We start from the raw sequence: 18,298 nt of genomic DNA, 5'->3' as shown, positions 1-18,298 counted from the left end.
GGCTTGACATGGTGGGGCAGCTCTTAAATTGATTATAAGATACAGTCTTGGTTACTTGCAAGAATTTGAAACTCACTTTGCAAGAGACTAGATTGTTCAAAAGTAGTATTGGCTTGAAATTTAAGAATAAACTGTATGGTAATAAGGGTTTGAGTTCATAGTTCTTTCTTACAATTCTGTGTTGCAGAGAATGCAAGTGAGATCTGATTGTTCCTGTGTAGGAGTTTCCTTCACTGAATCCGAGGCTGCCTGTTGGATAGGAACCTGAGAGAGAGCTGACAGGGTAAGGCAGGCAGTGGTTACAGCCCTGTAACAATCTGAAGTGCTCACTGCTAGGATGATACATTACTCAATGGATAATAAAAAAGCTCAGTTTTTTTTCCCCCCAGTTCAGAAGCACACTGAGCAAAATATTAGCACTGCGGAAATTAATGAGAGTTGTGGTGGAAATTTGTGTGAGGGAAGGGCTTCAATTCTGGGCATTCGACCTCTGCAGTCAGTGTGGAGTCACTTAATGCTGCTGCAATCCTTTTATGTAATTTAGCAAGGGCTGGGTTGGGTTAATAGAGTTATCTTCACACATCTGTGCTCAGAAGGTTGTGAGGGATGAAAATGCCACCAATTTGGTGCAGCAAACTCAGTTCACAGCAGTGCCATTGTCCGCAGTGACTGTTACAGTAACTGATTCCTCCTGGTTTTGTTGTGGTGATTGTTGTTCCACTGGCAGTGCGTTCCTTCAGATATTCCATAGTGAAGTTACTGCTATCATCGGGATTGTAGATTAAAATTCTGAATGGAGAATGATAGAGCAACAGAACAATTGAGAAGATTTGATAGGACAGATTCATCTCTCTCATGAGAGAGATCTTGTCAGAATTCCTGCTGACAGGATGTGTACAAAAGCATACTGAAGTTGTGAGGATTAGTGGGTGTATGCCATAACTCCAACAGTAATTGCTTCAGGTGCTGTGTATGTAGCTGTGTGCAAGTTTGATTATCTCCCATTATAAAGGTTTAGCTACAGCAGTCATTACCTTGCTCTAAAGCATCGATTTCCAAAGGTCAGTGTTCACTCTCAGGAGTCACGCTGCCAGTCAGGGATTGATCCCGTGTATTTGCACAGAACTTTTAAGTCTGGGTTTTTCCAACAGTTTTGCAGATAAATTCATTTATGTGTGACTTAACAAGTTTTGATGTTGATTCTATCACACTTTTTGGAAATTATTGTTGTAAATGTTGCTCTTCTAAGCTATCCGTTAACTTGTGCTTTTTACAAAAAGTGAAAATAGTGGTTTATTGCTTTGTATCTGAAACAATCTATTAAGGCTGTGTGAAATCATAAGTGACTTTGAGAAAGGAAAATAATTCTTTTGTACATTCTTTTGAAATATAACTAGAGTAAATTTAAAATCATGTGTTTACAGCTTTTAGAGTATGGATGGTGTATGAAGCATGTATGAATAGTTGGGTTTCTTCTGGGCAAATCTGGTTTTTATGACGCTGCAGGTTGTAGGTCTTGCATGTGTTGCATGATATGTGGATTGTGTACATGTTGGTTAAAAATTTAGGCTGGTAAGGACCACTGGGGGTTACCTGGCCCTGCTCCCTGCTGTCAGCAGAGCAAGCTTCACAGTTAGAAAAAGTTGGTCAGGGTCATTTGAGTTTTGAAAATTTCCAAAGAGGGTTGAACGTTCTTGTTTGTGAAATTTTTTTCCTTGCATCCAGTTGGGATTTTCTCTGTTAGGTGTTTTGGCTCTTGCTTCATGTCCTGCTGTGTGTTGATGAGAGAAGACCTGCTTGGCTCATCTTTGTGTCCCTTTTAGCAGGCTGCAGGTAGCACCTGGGTTTGCCTTCTGTTGCCCAGGCTGAGGAAATGCAGTTCCTTAACATCACCACAGGATTTTTCTTGCACTCTGTTGGACTCCTTCACCTTCTTTTGTATTTCTTTTAAGAGCTGTGTCTGTGTGTAAAAGCCAAACAGATTTCAGCTGGGAGCTCACGAGTGCTGATAGAAAGGGAACAATAATCACTCCACTGGCCCGTTGCCTGCACTGTGCTAATGTGAGGGTGGTGGTTGTATTCTCCATGTGCTACAGCCCCAGCTTTAGGCTGACTGAAGCACTGCTGCCTTCCCCTGTGTTTAACTGGCCATCTACCTCGTTCCCTCTCTGGTGCTCGTTCTAGCACTGCCGTAGCCCTGTGACAAGCCAGAGCCAATCAGGAAGCTCATCCTAAGTTGAAATCAATGATTTCATTGAGATCGATGTATTTTATCAGATCAGTTTTTTGTTCCAGATGACTCTTCAAAGCCTTGAGCTGACCCAGGGAAAGTGGATGAGAGGAGGGCAGGAACTGCTCTATTCATCTTCTATCGCTCTTTGCACTGTAGTAGGTCAGAGTGTTGAAATGAAGGCAGAGGCTTTAAGGCCAAGTAATAAGAGTCTCCCAGAGGATTGGATTGCATTGCTGGGATTTCCTTGTCAGTTTTATTACTTTGAACTTCTCTTATATTCTGTTTGGGAGCGTGTGATAAAGGGCACTCTGGTTATTTCCCAGAAGGGATAGCAGGGCTTCTTGGATCACAAGTACATGTGATCCAAGTTGAAATATATGCTGCATTCACCAGTGCAGTAGCAGAATAAAAAGTAGAATGGTAGGGGCTTTTCTAATAAGCTACAGGGAATATCTGTGCTGGGTTGTGACTAATTGAGGAGTGCCCTTTGTAAATTATTTGGATGCAGCAGCAGGGCTGAATTTGGCCTGCTTATAAGCTGAGTTTTTGTGGCTTCTTTTTTTTTTTTTTTTTTTTTTTTTTTTTTTTTTTTTTTTTTAAGATGCTGTAGACCAGTATTGATAATCAGGGATTTGCTAGGCTGCATTGTAACAGTGCTCCAACAGGTTGTGTGACTCTTGCCAAAGTGTATTTTCCTCAGCTCTCTCTAGTGTGGGCTCTTGGCAGGACTCTGGATGCATCGATGGGTCCCAGTGACCCAGCCAGGCCTCACTTAGAGTCTCCACTGGCTGAAGTCTCCCAAGACTGATCCAAATATAGAAGTGAGTCAATGTTTAAGAGTCTAGGTCAGTGATCTCCAAATGCGTTTGATTGCACATCTCTATTGGTAAGATTTTTGAGCCTGCACCCCCAATGTTTGTATATTAATTTGCATACACAAGTATATATATATTAAAATTCCATATACTAGTGAACTTTTAATATTTTCTTCTTGTACCTTGCTGGATTTTCTTGCACACCCCCTACTTTGGAGACTGCTGGTCTAGGCTTTGTAAGCCTTAAACTCCACTCATTGTCGCAGGTTTTATTTTCAAACTCTCATGGCTTAATATGGTTTATACCCATTTCACATATCATTCATTGCTTTGGCTCACTGTCTGTTAACAAACAGTGAGAAAGACAGAAAACTAGCAAAGATAGTTGGCAAGAAAAGTGACAAACTTTTCCATTATTTGTGTCATAGAAAAGACTTCAGGAAAATTCCACAGGATGGGCTTGCTTTTCTTAAAAAACTTTTCAATGATCATCTGTGCCAAGGTCACATGTTGCTCAAATTTCTCTTTTCAAAGTAGACTGAATGGCTACTTTTGGGTGCATTGGCTTTTGGGTGTGCAGGTACTCTGATGGTTTGCTGCTGCCTGTGCTGCTCTCCTGAAATTAACAGGGCACTAATCCTTTGGTAATCCTTGTTGAAAATAGGCCTTAGTTAAAAATATTTAAACCTGCAGTGTCCTGGTTTTGGCTGGGATAGAGTTGATTTTCTTCCTCGTGGCTGGAAGAGTGCTGTGTTTTGGCTGTAGGATGAGAATAACACACTGATGCTTCAGTTGTTGCAAAGCAATGCTTGCACCAAGCCAAGGCCTTTTCAGCTTCTCATACTGCCTGCCAGTATCGGGGACTGTTTGCAAGTGGTAATAAATACTGGGACCAGGACTAGAGGGACCCTGCTTCCAGCCAGGTGAAGAAAGGGGACTACTAGGTTTGACTACCAGGTTTATTGGGCTGTTGTTTGGCACATGAAAGCCACAGGACATACAGGACTCTTTTCCACATCAACCTCCTAGACACCCAGGCCAAAAAGTTGGGTATATCATCTTCCCTGTCATGCATCAGCCTCTGGGAAAATCAAACAATACAATGGACTGTTAAAGGCCACTCTGAGGGCAAGGGGTACTGGGACATTCAGACATTGGGATGTCTGTTTAGCAAAAGCCATCTGGTTAGTTAGCACTAGGGGATCTGCTAAATGGGCTTGTCCTGCCCAATCAAAACCTTCACATACTGTAGAAGGGGATAAAGTTCCTGTAGTGCACACAGAAAATTACGTTGTGGAAGGCAATTTGGGTTTTTCCTGCTTGGGCAAAGGCAGACCCATCCATGGGATTGCTTGAGGACCTGGGAGCACTTGGCAGGTAATGCAGAAGGATGAGGAAGTCTGATATGTATGTACTCAGGGGGATTTGATTTTGGGTAGAATAACCAATGAGGATGTTAATTGCTGTATTATACTGTATTTCATCACTAGTCTGGTTGCTTTATGCCACATTAATGGCCTTGCAGTAAGAGTTGCTCAGATTAATGAAGAATGGGTGCTGATGAAACTGAGCAAAGTGCAGCAACGACAGAACCAGACTTCAGCATGTAATAATCCCAACAGCACTTACCATCTCTTTCACTTTGAGGGACTCATGTGACAGATGGAGCCCAAAGTCCTGGACTAAATGAACTCAGTGGACATCTTAAAGGGATGGCCCATAGATTATGGGCTTGTATATCTGCCTATATGTCAAAAGACAGGAAGGGTGGTTTTTATTATGTGAGATGCATTGGAAAGTGTGGGACCTGGGCATGATGAGGTTGGTATAGAATAAGGGGTATAGAATAATATTGCCCTGGTTTTGAGTGGGGTAGAGTTAATTTTCTTTCTAATAGCTGTGTTTTGGATTTAGGATGAGAACAACATTGATGACACACTGATGGTTTTAGTCGTTGCTGAGCAGTGTTTGCACCAAGTCAAGGACTTTTCAGCTTCTCACAGCACCACCAGTGAGGAGACTAGAGGTGTGAAAGAAGCTGGGAGGGGAAACAGCCAGCAGATCAGACCCCAGCTGACCAAAGGGGTGTCCCATACCATATGGCATCATGTGGAACAATAAAACTTTATAATCTGTGGTAAACTTGTAGGAGTTTACAGGATGTTGGGTAGATTTTTCTTGTATCATGTTCAGATAGTAAAGCCAAGTGTATGTTCAGTAATGGATGTGATAGTGAAGATGATTTATTACCATTAGGATTTTCTCACATCAGTATTTTCATACATTTTATTTTCCCTCTGATCATTCTATGCAAGTTTTGAAGAATTCAGTGAACTTAAAAAAATTATCTCAATTTGTGTCTGTTGTTTTAATACCTCCAGGAGTATTAATTGAAGAAAGTTCTGTGGTGTCACTTCAGCTAATGGTGAACCCTTATTATAATAAAATCACAGAGAATATTTGGTTATGCAAAGCAAAGACATTTTATTGTGTTTAAATAATGCTGTCAGTATTGCCATAGTCACATGGGTTGGGATATTCAAAAGTAGGTTTGCAGTGTGAAAACAAGGATAATTTTGACTTTCTATGGATTTTTGCTTTTGGTTAGCTAGGAGACTTTGGAACCTTGTTCTTGAGACATAGGTATGCTCTCAGAGGAAATAACAGGTTTCTGTAAGTAATACTGTCAGTACAGTTAAAGCAGAATGCTGATTGCTTATTAATTTGTTCTTAGTAATGCACATTTACATTTAAATTTCATGACATCATACTATGTCATGCCATTTGCTTGAATTGCAATAGCAGTGCTCAAGCTGGTGGCTCTATGCAAGAGTGAGCAGGTGGAAGGAACACTGAATCGTGGGAGAATTTGCTTTCCTTAAGATGTGTAATTGCCTCATGAATGCTGATTTTTGTCAACATTGAGGGAGTTCTCTGTAGCTGTGTTTTGTTTTTCTGAGAGGTCCTACTGAATGATTGTCACACTGACACACGCTCCATTCCTGCTTCACCCTCACTGTCAGCTAAAGCACAGAGACAGAAAAAATCCAAATAAGGCTCTGCAGTATAGAGGACACGGTACCCTCTGCTAGTTACAATATAAGCTATTTTCAGAACCAGTGACATATAGAAAAAAAATTCAGGAAAGAGGTTACAAGAATTACAGGACAACCAAGGTGGGAATGAATATCTGGAGATCACGTTATCCCCTGTCCTGGTCAGAGCAGGCTCAACCAGAGCAGGCTGCTCAGGGTCAGAGCAGGTGGGGCAAGGCTGCAGTCCAGCTGTGTCCTGGGTATCTCCAAGGATAGAGACTCTATAACCTGGCTGAAAAACTTGTGCTGGTATTTGGTTACCCTTAGAGTTTTTCTTTATTTTTCTTTTGTCTGCACAGACTTTTTGGTTTATTGTGTTTTGATTTGTGCCCCTTGCCTCTTGGTCGTTCTCTGGATACCACCGAGAAACGTTTGGCTCAGTGTTCTTAAAACTCTCCCACCAGGTATTTTATACACAAGATAAAGATTCCCCCAGGATTTTCTGTGCCTCAGGCAGAACAGTCCTGGTGCTCTCAGTCTCTTGTATAGCTGGCATTTTGGTCCCTTCACTGTTTTAATCATTATGGAGATCAGGATGAGGAATGATTCGTGTGGATCTCTGGTCAGGAAGAGTAAGTTTCTATTTGGCAAGAAACAAGAGAGAGCGAGCAGAATGAATTTAAGCCAAAACCACGTTAAAACATTTGAGTAATGTGTGCCAGCACAATTTTTAAGGGAAGTTGAGGAAAAAAAACAAGCACGGAATGCAATGATCAACTTGATGTGAGTGGAAAATACGGTAAAGATGAGATTGGATAACTTGATAACCGTGGTTACCAGGAGGTTTTGGAAACACTAACATCAGTTGATAATTGTACTGGTGGATTAGATGGGATAGTCCTGACAGTTACTGACAAGAACAAGGGGGATGACATTCTGAGATGAAACAGGAGCTTTGAAGGAGCAGCAGTTGCAGGGGGAGTGAGTGTGAGAGTTTTTGGTGCAGCAGTCCCTGATGGAGTAGGCAGTGTGTGAGGAGTTGGTGGTTGTGACACTGTGAGGCTGGAAATGCTCTGCATTGGGTACTTGCCCTCAGGTTGGGCACTGCACATAAATTCCTCCCTACCCATTGTTAAAAGGGCTGTCAGAACTCTGTACTGTTAAACACAAGTTTAAGTACATTCCTGAGGAGAAACTGGAAGTGCCACATTGTCACTCAGCTTATGCTAAGAAAGGTGTTTTAGAAAACAGTGTTTCTTTTAATGCTTAGTCATGTCTTGACTATAGTTCTGGTTCTAGACTGCAGCAGCATCCTCATGACACTGACCTAAGTTTATTTACCTTTTTGGCTGCTCAGTATTACAGCGACTAATTTGTAAGTCTTTGTAGGCTCTTTCAGTGTTTGGTTATTCCCTCACTGGGATTAGCTGGGAATAAATTCCTATAGAAGCATTTTAATTGGAGTTTTAGATTGCATCAGGTGTTGATATTTTTACTACTTTAAGTCATGAAAGTTCTCTTTAATCAGTTTGGTTAATCGTATCTTTCTCTGATTTACAATTCTAAAAACCCCCTGGATGGTAAAACATTGCATGGGATTTTGTAAATCTTTGCATATGACTGAATTTGATTTTGAGATACATACCAAATATACATTCCTCTGCTTCTTTATTCTAGTTGTCATGGATGATGATGATGATGAATCCTGTCTCCTTGATCTTATTGGGTAAGTTTTCCATAGGAATTATTGCAGAAAAGTTGGGAATAATAATTTTGCAAAATCATCTTCTAGAAGGTGATTCTGTCTCAGTATTGTCTAAAGATGAGGTGACTTGCAATGAGATGAACAGACATGCTTCATGTCTTCCATGTGGAAATGTGTGGATTGCAAAGCCTTCAGTCCCCATGGATGTTTGCTGCAGGTCCACTTGCTGACAGTCTCCTCAGGAGAGGCTAAGGAATGTGTGTTCATGGAGAACGGATTCTCTTCTTAGGTAGTGGTAATACCAGATCACTGTTGATGCACGTTACTGGGGGTGTTACTGCAAACTTCAGTGCAAGTGGCTTTTTTTAAATAAAACCCCAAAGATTTCATTTGTTTTGAGTACTGGAACAAGATAATTTATTAATACTATGCTTGTATTTTAAGGGAAAAGTAATTTTTTTTCTTAATTATAAAGATTACAGATTTAGTATCTACTAATAATGCACATTTGAATCTAAATGTTAGAAAAAAAGAATAGCTTTCTGTACTGTTGTGTATTCACAACAAACAAGAATTTACCAGCATTTTGGTCAAAGATACTTGATTCTAATAAAATTGGGGATTTTGAATGGTCGTGTGGGTTGTTGGGGTTTTTTTGCCACCCCTCCCTTGTTTCCATAATAGATTTATATGGAGTTTTATAATTCTATATGACAATCTCCAAAAATAATTAGGATAGCTGAAGCACAAGCAAGCTTTGTGTGGATTCTGTATGTGACAAGTTGCCTTCCTTTGGCTACCATTTGGGTCAGTATTCAAGAACAGATAATATGCTAAAAATGCATATAAAACAGAGAAAAGAACTGAGTTTTCCTGCCCAGTACTTTGTTCAAACTCTGCTAGAAATTAAACTGACATCAGTCTCTTAGCAGCTGCTAAAGATCATTCCCAGTTCATACAAGAGTTTTTAACTGTCTGAAGTGTAGGAAATAAAGGCTTTTTACCTTTCTCACACACCTGAAAACTTCCAGTGAAAACAGTGGGAGCTTTAACTTTGGGAGGACCAAAACACCCCCCCAGTGGCTGCAGTGGTTTGAGGGTTGCTCTGGATGCTGTAGCTAAAGCAGCGCCAGTAGAGGCTCAGTTACTGTTGTGCAAGGTTGCTGATTGTGGCCATATGAAAACACTTCCTGCTTGGAGCATAAAGATGATCATGGGACAATTCAGTGCTCTGTCATGAGCATGAATCATGAAGATCCTGCTGCAAGATCACAGGTGGTCCAGAAAATGAAGTGCACTCTATACAGATGAGTGTTTGTGTGAAAAATTACAGTGTTCTTGCTGCTGCTGGCAGCAATTATTGTCTTAAGTATCTAGAAGAATGGAAGACATTTTTTTTTTCCATCTGATCTGTGATTTGGTAAGTGCCATTTAAAATTCCTTCCCTTACTAAAGACAATATTTAAGGTGATGAAGTGTTCTTAATTTTTAATTGCATTTTTCACTATTGAAAGACAGTGAGGGTAATTAGTATTAAATGGCCTGGTTATTTTACTGATAAAATTCATGAGCATAACAGAAGCCTGTATGAGATAATGAGTTCTGTGCTCCTTAATTTTGAAATTCAGTGAAATCTACTATGAAAATGACATTTTTATTTTAAAATACATGTAACCACTTTGATATTTTAAGTGTAATAGTGCCATAAAGTCCCTGCCAAGTACTGTCTAACATGTCTTTTGTAAACTCATGAAGACAGTTTGTTTTTTAAAAGAAAAAAAAGAGGAGGTGTTTGTCCTTTTAGAAGAGTAGTTGTTAACCTGAAAGATCTTTGACTTTATGCCTCTTTATTTTCTAGGACTATCAAGCAAGAAGGAGACATTTTTAATTACCCCTTTTTTACATGATAATCTGTTTCTGAAAAATGTTTTAATATTACTTTTTAATCAATAAACATGTTTAAAAATCAGAGAAGTCCATGTCAGTTTACTTTTTATGCTAAGGAAATTGCTCTATAAATGTTGTATTACAATAATCCCATGTAACACAGCCTTTTATTCTTTTTACTCAGTCTGTACATACAGCTAAATTAATGTATTTGTTTGAATTTCTGACACTCATTCTGTCAGACTACATTTTTAATATGAGTTTATTTAGTGCTAGTGCTAAGTTAATTAAATACACTGAAATTCATAATATTAAATCAATTATTTCTATGGTTGGTTTCACTTGGGAAAGGTGCCACTTTTTCTTCATGAGGGGACTTACTCTGGCAATCATAAATTTTTATTAACTTGTGTCAAAGATGACAGAAGACCTATCAAAGAATCAGGTTTGTAAATACTCTATTTGATGCTAGTTAAACAAGGCATTGCAGTTTAGCCGTAGAAGAGGCAGTACCTGTTTTAGTTCTCACTTTATTTAGTGGTAGTATATTCCTTAGGTTTTGTACTATGTGCTGTCTTAAAACACCATATTTTTCAAGAGAATATGAGCATCACCCTCATAAAGGGAAATAGAGTAAAGTGCAATTAAAATTTTGTGATCAACATAGTTTATTTGCTTGAAATGCCTTGTTACAATGGCAGCAGATATGATCAGCATCTGGAAGTTGTGCTGATACAGAAACAGATCTCCAGAAGTTATAAACTTTCAACTTTGCATTGGATTCAATGAAAGATGTGTTTTTACTAGAAACCTGATTTATATGAGTATAGTATGTGACTTAGTTAAACTAGCATTATTAGTAAAAAGGACTTCCAAAAAGTGTTAACTTCTTTATTTTTTTTTCCCCTTTCAGGGACCCACAAGCACTGAATTACTTTCTACATGGACCTAGTAGTAAATCTGTAAGTAGTATTGCTGTGTGTTAGACATAGATAAGGTTCATTGAGTATATTAGTTCTAAACATGATTTTTGTCTTTTACCAGAGCAATGAAGACTTGACTAATGCAGAATATTCTGTAGCCAACTCAAATTCAATTTTCGCCAACTCCAATGTAAGTGGTCAGGAGATAAATTACATTAGTATTGGGATTGCATGCTTCTTTATGGCTTTACTGGGCTTTTATAAAACTGAATGAAGTAGATGTGGGTTTCAGCTTTTTCTTGTGAAAACTGAATACTAACATAGAACCTATCTTGTGCTGTTAGTATTTTAAGTATTTCAGTGGGAAATTAATTGAAAAACACTGCACTGTTGGGAGGTGTTTTGTAAATATGTAAGGGAACTTGCTGAGCAGTGAAAATGCTCTCTGGTGTAAAAGCTCTCACCACTAAACTGCACTCACGGCTTTAGTGGTTGTAGGAGTAGTAGTGCTCAAAGATAGACCTTGAAAGTTAGTTACTCATATGCTTCCTCTGTATGTTAGGATGCCTTTTTGTTTCTTACTGCATGTAGATTCTGAGTTGGCAATTTTTTAAAATTAATGAGTGGGGATTTTTGTCTTTTTGTATTTTTTTTTCTTCAGACTCAGGAGGTAATTTGGGATGTGTTCTTGATGTAACTTCAGTCTCAGGGAAGTCGCTTTCGATTCATTAGGTGTTGTACTGTTCCTTCTTGCCAGGAGTGTATTGCAGCCCTGGACCATGTGTCACGCAATGAAGTTGTAGAATCCCAATCCTTGGTGATAAATTCAAGGCTGATCTGCTCTAGTGTGGGTGGTAGTCATGCTTTGAGTAGAACATTGGACTGGATGACTTAAGAGATCCCTTCAGACTCATATTTCTTTGGTTTCATTGGTGTGTTTTAAAAAACAACTGAATTGTTAATCCCACAATTAAGTTATTTGAATACACAGAATGGGATTTTCTTGGTAATTCCTCTTTCTGTTGTACTCTTACCTTGACTTTGTCTGTTTGTCTCTTGTTCATAACATACATGGATGTACTTGCAGGTATGTAGGGACATGAAGTAATTGGCATGAAGAAATTCTCAAAACTATTAATCTGTGTGTGAAGAACTAGTGACTTTCCTGTAGGCACAGTAGTGTAATGGGACATATTTGTCCTGTCCTTCCCCTTTCAGAGTTGTTACTAAATATTGTAGAAGAAACAGACAAGCTGGTTGAGATAATTGTGAGGGAGTAGAGTACCAACAGTAACAGGACATGCCCAATTTTCAGCTGATGGGGAGCAGTGGTTTCTCCTTGGTACCAGGCTGGTCACTAGCAGACAGCAGCTTCCTGTACGCAGCACTGACAGAGGTGGGGTTTGAGGACTTCTCCCAAGAAAAAACAGGTTTTAGGGGAAAAGGGTGACATATGACATGCATTTGTCATAGCCTAGACTTCCTAGTTGTTTTTGTAGACATCCTTCTGATGAGTATCACTAGGTAGGCAGGAGTCAAGTGTTCCTGGTGTATTTTCAGAAAGTGAGCTTCTTTGAGTAATTCTGAGAGGCAGTGGGAGGTTCTGGACAAGGTGGATTTGTTGCTTTGGGAGTAGCAGTTGGAAGAAATAAAAATCTTTGGAGAAAGTTAAGAGCTTTCTGGTGATTGTGGGGAGGTAACCTAGAAGGCAGGTGAAGCAGGGATTCCTAGTGTATGTTCCTAGGATGACATGCTACAGTTTAATTCTCAGCATGCTCTGTCCTCATCCTTTTATATCTTCATAAGCAACACCAATGCCATCTTCCCTTCTCTCTCCTCTACTGACATAAGTGAAGAATGACTTGATTACAAGTACAGATTCTTACAGTTCATTGAGAAGGAACAAGTGTTACCATAAACAGATGGTTTCACAGTCCCTGCTTATAAAATGGGATACCTGAAAAGTTACATGCTTCTGAGGCTTTTGTCAATAAAGTTTTCACAGATACTGAAAGTTCTGTCCTTGTATATATTTATAATTGCATGAAGTAGGATTGGCTGTCTTGGCTGCCTGTCTCATGCCTTTCAGTGGCAGAGTTCACAAATTCAGTGTTGAGGGTTCAGTGCCTCAGCTGGTAAGCATGCTCAGCCAACCCCTAACCCAAGCAAGATGAAGTTCCTGCTGACTGAAGGAGAAGAAAGCACTATCTGTTCTTCCCCACTCCCTTACACTGCCTCCCATTCCCCATCTCAACCTTCTCTGAGTTGACTGAGTCTATACCATGTCTGCTGATTCCAGGTTGATTTCCTGTGGCAGTTGTGAGAGGCTTCCCTAGCCATTGCCTGGTTGCCTGGCTTGCACTGGGTGGCTGCTGTGTTCTCCTGTTACAGTATAATAGGACAGCATAAGGGAGCACAACATTCCTGGAGCCAGTGAGAATAAGACTCTTCTTGTTGGCCAGCAGATTCAGGAAGCTGCAGAGTCTTTGATTTCTTCTTGAAATTAGCATGATATTCTGCATGGGTCTTCTGAATGTGGACAGTCGAGATTCAGAAGTTAACTTGGAAGCTTTCAGTTCTTGCATATAAAATTGTTTTCTAATGTTAAATAGTCCTGGGAGCAGGGAGTGAAACTTGAGATTGTCTATTCCAGTGGGAGAGTCTTAAACTATTAATCTTGATTGCATGAAATATTATTTATTAGTATTATAGGTATTTATTAGTGTTAGGTAGTAGTAGTTGTCATAGTATTGTTTGTACTAACTGGAATAGCATTAGTGCAACTGTTTAAGTTCAACAGTTGAAAAAGATTTTGGTTTGGTCATTTCCTTGCAGACAACTTGCAGATGCAGTAGGGAATTCTCCTCAGAACCTGACAGTTAAGCGTCCTAATTATGGCCTAATTAGTGATTCCTTTTTACTCTGCCCAATGGTAGCTAGGTACAGTTGAGAACCTGATTTGTAGCTTTAGGTATTCCTGAGGTTCAGGCACTGAGACATTTAAGCAGTGGTTTAATTCCTCTGTTAATGTAAATGTTAAAAGCTTGCTGTAGTTTAATAGTTGTAACTTGAAAATATGATATCTACTCTTAAGAAAAATCTAGATGACAAGTTTCAGAAAATACACAGATTTTTCAGAAACAGAAACAGGGGTAAAATTCTGAATAAATATGCTTGGGGAACTGAAGTTAGGGTGGGGACATCAGTACATGTGATAATTACAGCTTGCAGAGTCTTCACACTATTTACATGAGGTGAAAACAAACGTCTATGACCTTCAAGGAGTGAACGCTCAGAGTATGAATGTGACTGATAATTGCACACCTCCAGTTTCCATTTATCCTGACCTAAAAAGGAACTGGTTGTTGCTTCTCAATAGCTGAGATGTGATCATGCAATTTAGAAAGGTGTACTTGGCCTAACTCAAAACTATCGTGAGTATTACTATGCATTGGAATTTCTCATTCTATCTGCAGAAACCTGATGCTTGTGTTGTGTAGAGTTTCTGGACAGAACTTTGTTTTAGGAAAATCTTGACAGTAGGCCAGAGTAAATAGGTTTTGATTTTCCTTATCTCAGTGCTAATGGATGTGGATTTGAGAGATGTTTTCATTAAAGGTGCCACTTAATATTCCTGGTAGTTCCAATGTTTATAGTTCTCAGTAATCTTTACAAACATAAACCACAGTATGTAGCACTTTTTTTTCTTACTCTTTTGTTTCTGATTTTTTTTTAAACAAGGAATTAGCCTTGTTTAAACAAGGAATTTTTAACCAAGGAATAATGCCTTAACTTTATGAAATGGTCATTAGTGAATCTATATCTAGTGAATCGATCAGTAAGTGATTATAGAAATGCTGGTAGGATTTTGGAGCGAATCTTGTTTGACAGCAGTCAGTGAAAGGAAAGCTTTCTTCGGCCTTGTCTCTGCTTCTGCTGTTACTACTGAAGCCTTGCCCCAAACTGAGTTATAGTGGAGGTGTTTTCCCTCCTCATTTCTTTCATCCTTTTGTCAGTAGAGTGCTCAGCTTGAGGAGGGGAAAATGGCACTTCAAGAGCATTTCATGTCCTCTTGAAACAGTGCAGCTACAGAGCTGAGTGCTGTGTGTTGAGAGGTTTGAGAAGGGAAAGGAGAGAAGCATCTCCAGTGGTCTCAGGGTGTGAGCAGGATATCCATGACCTGTTTGTGCTGGCTCACTGTATGGGGTCAACATCACCATGAAATGCTATGGGAAGAGTGTAATTCTGTGTAGAAAGTTTGCTTGCATGAAAAAATAACTAATGAGGAAACAAAGCAGATACTGGAATTCTGGAAGTGATTTATTTCTTGTTTTGCATTTCAGAACACTGATCCTAAGTCGTCTGTAAAAGGTGTAAGTGGTCAGCTTGGAGAGGGGCCCAGTGATGGACTGCAGCTGTCCAGTAGCCTTCAGTTTCTCGAAGATGAACTTGTGTCTTCTCCTTTACCTGATCTTACTGAGGATCAGCCTTTTGATATTCTTCAGAAGTCCTTGCAGGAGGCCAATATTACTGAACAGACTTTGGCGGAAGAGGCATATTTGGATGCCAGTGTAGGTTCTAGCCAACAGTTTGCACAAGCTCAGCTTCATCCTTCTTCATCAGCATCCTTTACTCAGGCTTCTAATGTTTCTAATTACTCAGGTCAGACGTTGCAACCTATAGGAGTTACTCAAGTGGTACAGCAACCTGTTGGAGCATCTTTTGCAAGCAATACAGTCGGTGTGCAACATGGCTTTATGCAACACGTCGGAATTAGTGTTCCCGGCCAGCATTTGTCTAATAGCAGCCAGATTAGTGGTTCTGGGCAGATACAGCTGATTGGTTCATTTAGTAATCAACCTTCCATGATGACCATCAACAACCTCGATGGATCTCAGATAATACTGAAAGGCAATGGTCAGCAAACACCTGCAAACATGAGCAGTGGCCTCTTGGTTCATAGACAAACTCCAAACGGGAACTCGCTGTTCAGTAACTCAAATTCAAGTCCAGTAGCACAACCCGTAACTGTTCCATTTAACAGCACAAATTTTCAGACTTCGTTGCCTGTCCATAATATCATCATTCAAAGGGGTTTGGCACCAAACTCTAACAAAGTTCCTATTAATATCCAACCAAAGCCTATTCAGATGGGTCAGCAGACTGCTTACAATGTGAATAACTTGGGAATACAGCAACATCATGTACAGCAAGGGATTCCATTTGCTTCTGCAAACTCACCTCAAAGTTCAGTAGTTGGTCCTCATATGTCTGTTAATATTGTTAATCAACAACAAAATACAAGAAAGTCAGTTACACCTCAGACAGTTAGCAATGCTGGAGGTAGTATTGTTATCCATTCTCCTATGGGACAGCCTCACGCACCTCAAAACCAGTTTCTCATACCTACAAGTTTGTCTGTTAATTCTAATTCAGTTCATCATGTCCAGGCCATAAATGGACAACTTCTTCAGACTCAGCCTTCCCAGCTGGTTCCCGGCCAAGTGTCTGCTGAGCATGTAATGCTCAACAGGAACTCTACAAACATGCTAAGAGCCAACCAGTCATATTCAGGACAGATGCTGAATAATCAGAACACAGCTGTTCAGCTTGTTTCAGGCCAGACATTCACAGCTCCTGGAAACCAAGTTATAGTAAATCATGGAACTTCCCAAATTGTCGGTGGACAGGTGCCACTGCAGCAGGCGTCGCCAACGGTGTTGCATTTGTCCCCCAGCCAAGCTAACGTTTCTCAAGGCAGGTCGAGTTTTACCACCATGTCCCCTGGGCAGTCCACGGTGTCAAATATGTCAGCTTCAAATCGATTTTCCACCGCGAGTTCCTCCGGTTCAGTGCACCCCAGCCTGGGAGCCTCAGTTCAGTCTGTCGCGTCGGGAGGGAACTTCACAGGAGATCAGCTGGTCCAGAGCAGAGCTCAGGTTGCCGTCAGCGCATCCCATCGTCTTCCAGCATCCTCCTCCAAGTCTGTCAGCACCTTCAGTCACACGTCTGTGGGAGTAACACAACAACAGTTTGCTTTTGGTCAGGTAGGAAAGCTGCTTGGGAGTGTAGCTGAAAACAGGCTTCTAAGCTGTGCTAAAATCTGCTTAATACACAGAATTTTAATTTTGCTGGTTTGTATTGTTACAAATACTGTGGAACTGCTGAAAATTACTGTAGCCCAGAGTCATTATTTCACTTTTCTAAATGTTATTAATTTATATTTGTATTTTCTAAACCTGTCACTGAATGAACAACTCTGTCACTTTGATTAACTCCGAAGATTTTGTTGGTGATTTATAACATTATTTTCAGAAGTGCTTAGCATTGATCTATTTCTGCTCCTGTTTAAAGGAATGGGCACTGTAAGTTTAAACAATCACGAGCTCTTCTCTAAACCTTAGCATAGGCTAGATATAAAGGCTGAGGTTCATTCCTGGCACTTAAAAGTCTTCTGACCTCACATTCTGAAATTAGAGATGAAAAGGTTTCTTGGGCTTCCTTCTGTTATTTATCATATTGGCACTTCTGTTATGTGTGTCTGGAGCAGTTAGAAGCTTTCAAATTTGCTGCAAAGACGAGAAATGTTTCTTAGAATCCTTAAAAAGGAATACCTTTTAAAGCAGTTTGTAAAAGCATACCTTTAAAAAAAAAACAGAAATCTCTAAAAAGTCAAGCTAGTATTAAAAAAAGTCTGAATTCACTTTTAAGGTTCAATGTGGTCTATTTTGTCCAGTAGATACACTTGTGGTATATATTCACCACAAATTTTTCAGTTTTCATAAGTTACAAACAGTCAAAAGTTTAAAAGAAAAATAAAATTCATAGAGTTGCAGACTGAACCTGCCAATTTTAACTCAGTGATTTTTCAGACAATTAGCAACAAGCAATTTCTGTCCATTTTTGAACTTTTTTTTTGTCACTTTAAAATACTGGTCACTCTCTCAGAATGTATTTGCACTAATTAGATCTTCCTCTCTTCTTTCACTTCTTTTACTTAGATCTTTCTCTTTTTCCACAGTGATGGATTTTTTTTTTTTTTAACCAAACCCAAATCTACAGTGAAATAATGTCTTAGAAAATAATGGGTATTTAAGAAAATTAGTATGAATGTGTTGTAGAAACATATTAGTAGTCTTTGCCAGGATTTCTGGTGCAGGTTGTAACATTTTGTTTGCAGATGAGTAATTTGAGGCCTGTCTGACTTTCTCTTCATATGTCTACATCTCCCTATTTGAAGGTTATGTGCTGGGTCAGTGAGTTTCAGCAGTTATATAAACAGTATTTCTTATTGCTGTAAAAGATCATTTTGTTCTTGTGCTGGAATTTCAGATCTGTAAATGGCAACTTACAGAGAACAAATGCCACTATTTGCCAGAATCTTTTAAATTTGTTTGTACTTACATTTTAAACATTGTACTTTATACTAAACCATGTATCATTTAGTTGCTAAGCAGTGGAGGATTTGTTCCACTGTGGATATTTTTTGTTGGGAAAGCAGCTTCATCATCTTGCAGTTGTGGAACTCTGAGAAGCTGAGTTTGCTGAGAGCTGCTTGTAGTGGGAAACCAGGGGTCTTGCAGAATGCAGCTGGTATATATTTGTGCTGTTAGTGTAATTTCTGTTCCTCTCTGATTTACTTTATAAAATTCTTGAACTTGGAGGGATTGAGATGTGTGAAATTTTACCACTGATGGGTT

General features: G+C 39.5%; 1 protein-coding gene across 22 annotated transcripts in view; it reads left to right on the top strand.

Annotated features, from left to right (window-relative positions):
- BICRAL (BICRA like chromatin remodeling complex associated protein) overlaps positions 1-18,298 on the top strand; it is a 45,694-nt gene that overhangs the window by 17,185 nt on the left and 10,211 nt on the right. For 11 of the 22 annotated variants that reach the window (XM_083856526.1, XM_083856523.1, XM_083856542.1 and 8 more), the window contains 5 exons: positions 188-283; positions 7,761-7,809; positions 10,589-10,637; positions 10,720-10,788; positions 14,942-16,645. In XM_083856526.1, coding sequence (XP_083712652.1) covers positions 7,766-7,809; positions 10,589-10,637; positions 10,720-10,788; positions 14,942-16,645 — 1,866 coding nt within the window. In that variant the 5' untranslated portion in view covers positions 188-283; positions 7,761-7,765. Of the gene's footprint in view, positions 1-187; positions 284-6,442; positions 6,548-7,760; positions 7,810-10,588; positions 10,638-10,719; positions 10,789-14,941; positions 16,646-18,298 lie in introns of all 22 variants that reach the window. The other 11 variants (XM_083856535.1, XM_083856541.1, XM_083856537.1 and 8 more) reach the window with 3 other exon arrangements.

This window comes from Zosterops lateralis (assembly GCF_965231275.1).
Source record: "Zosterops lateralis genome assembly, chromosome: 3".
Taxonomy (NCBI): domain Eukaryota; kingdom Metazoa; phylum Chordata; class Aves; order Passeriformes; family Zosteropidae; genus Zosterops; species Zosterops lateralis.
This window is presented reverse-complemented; position numbering and strand designations above follow the sequence as displayed.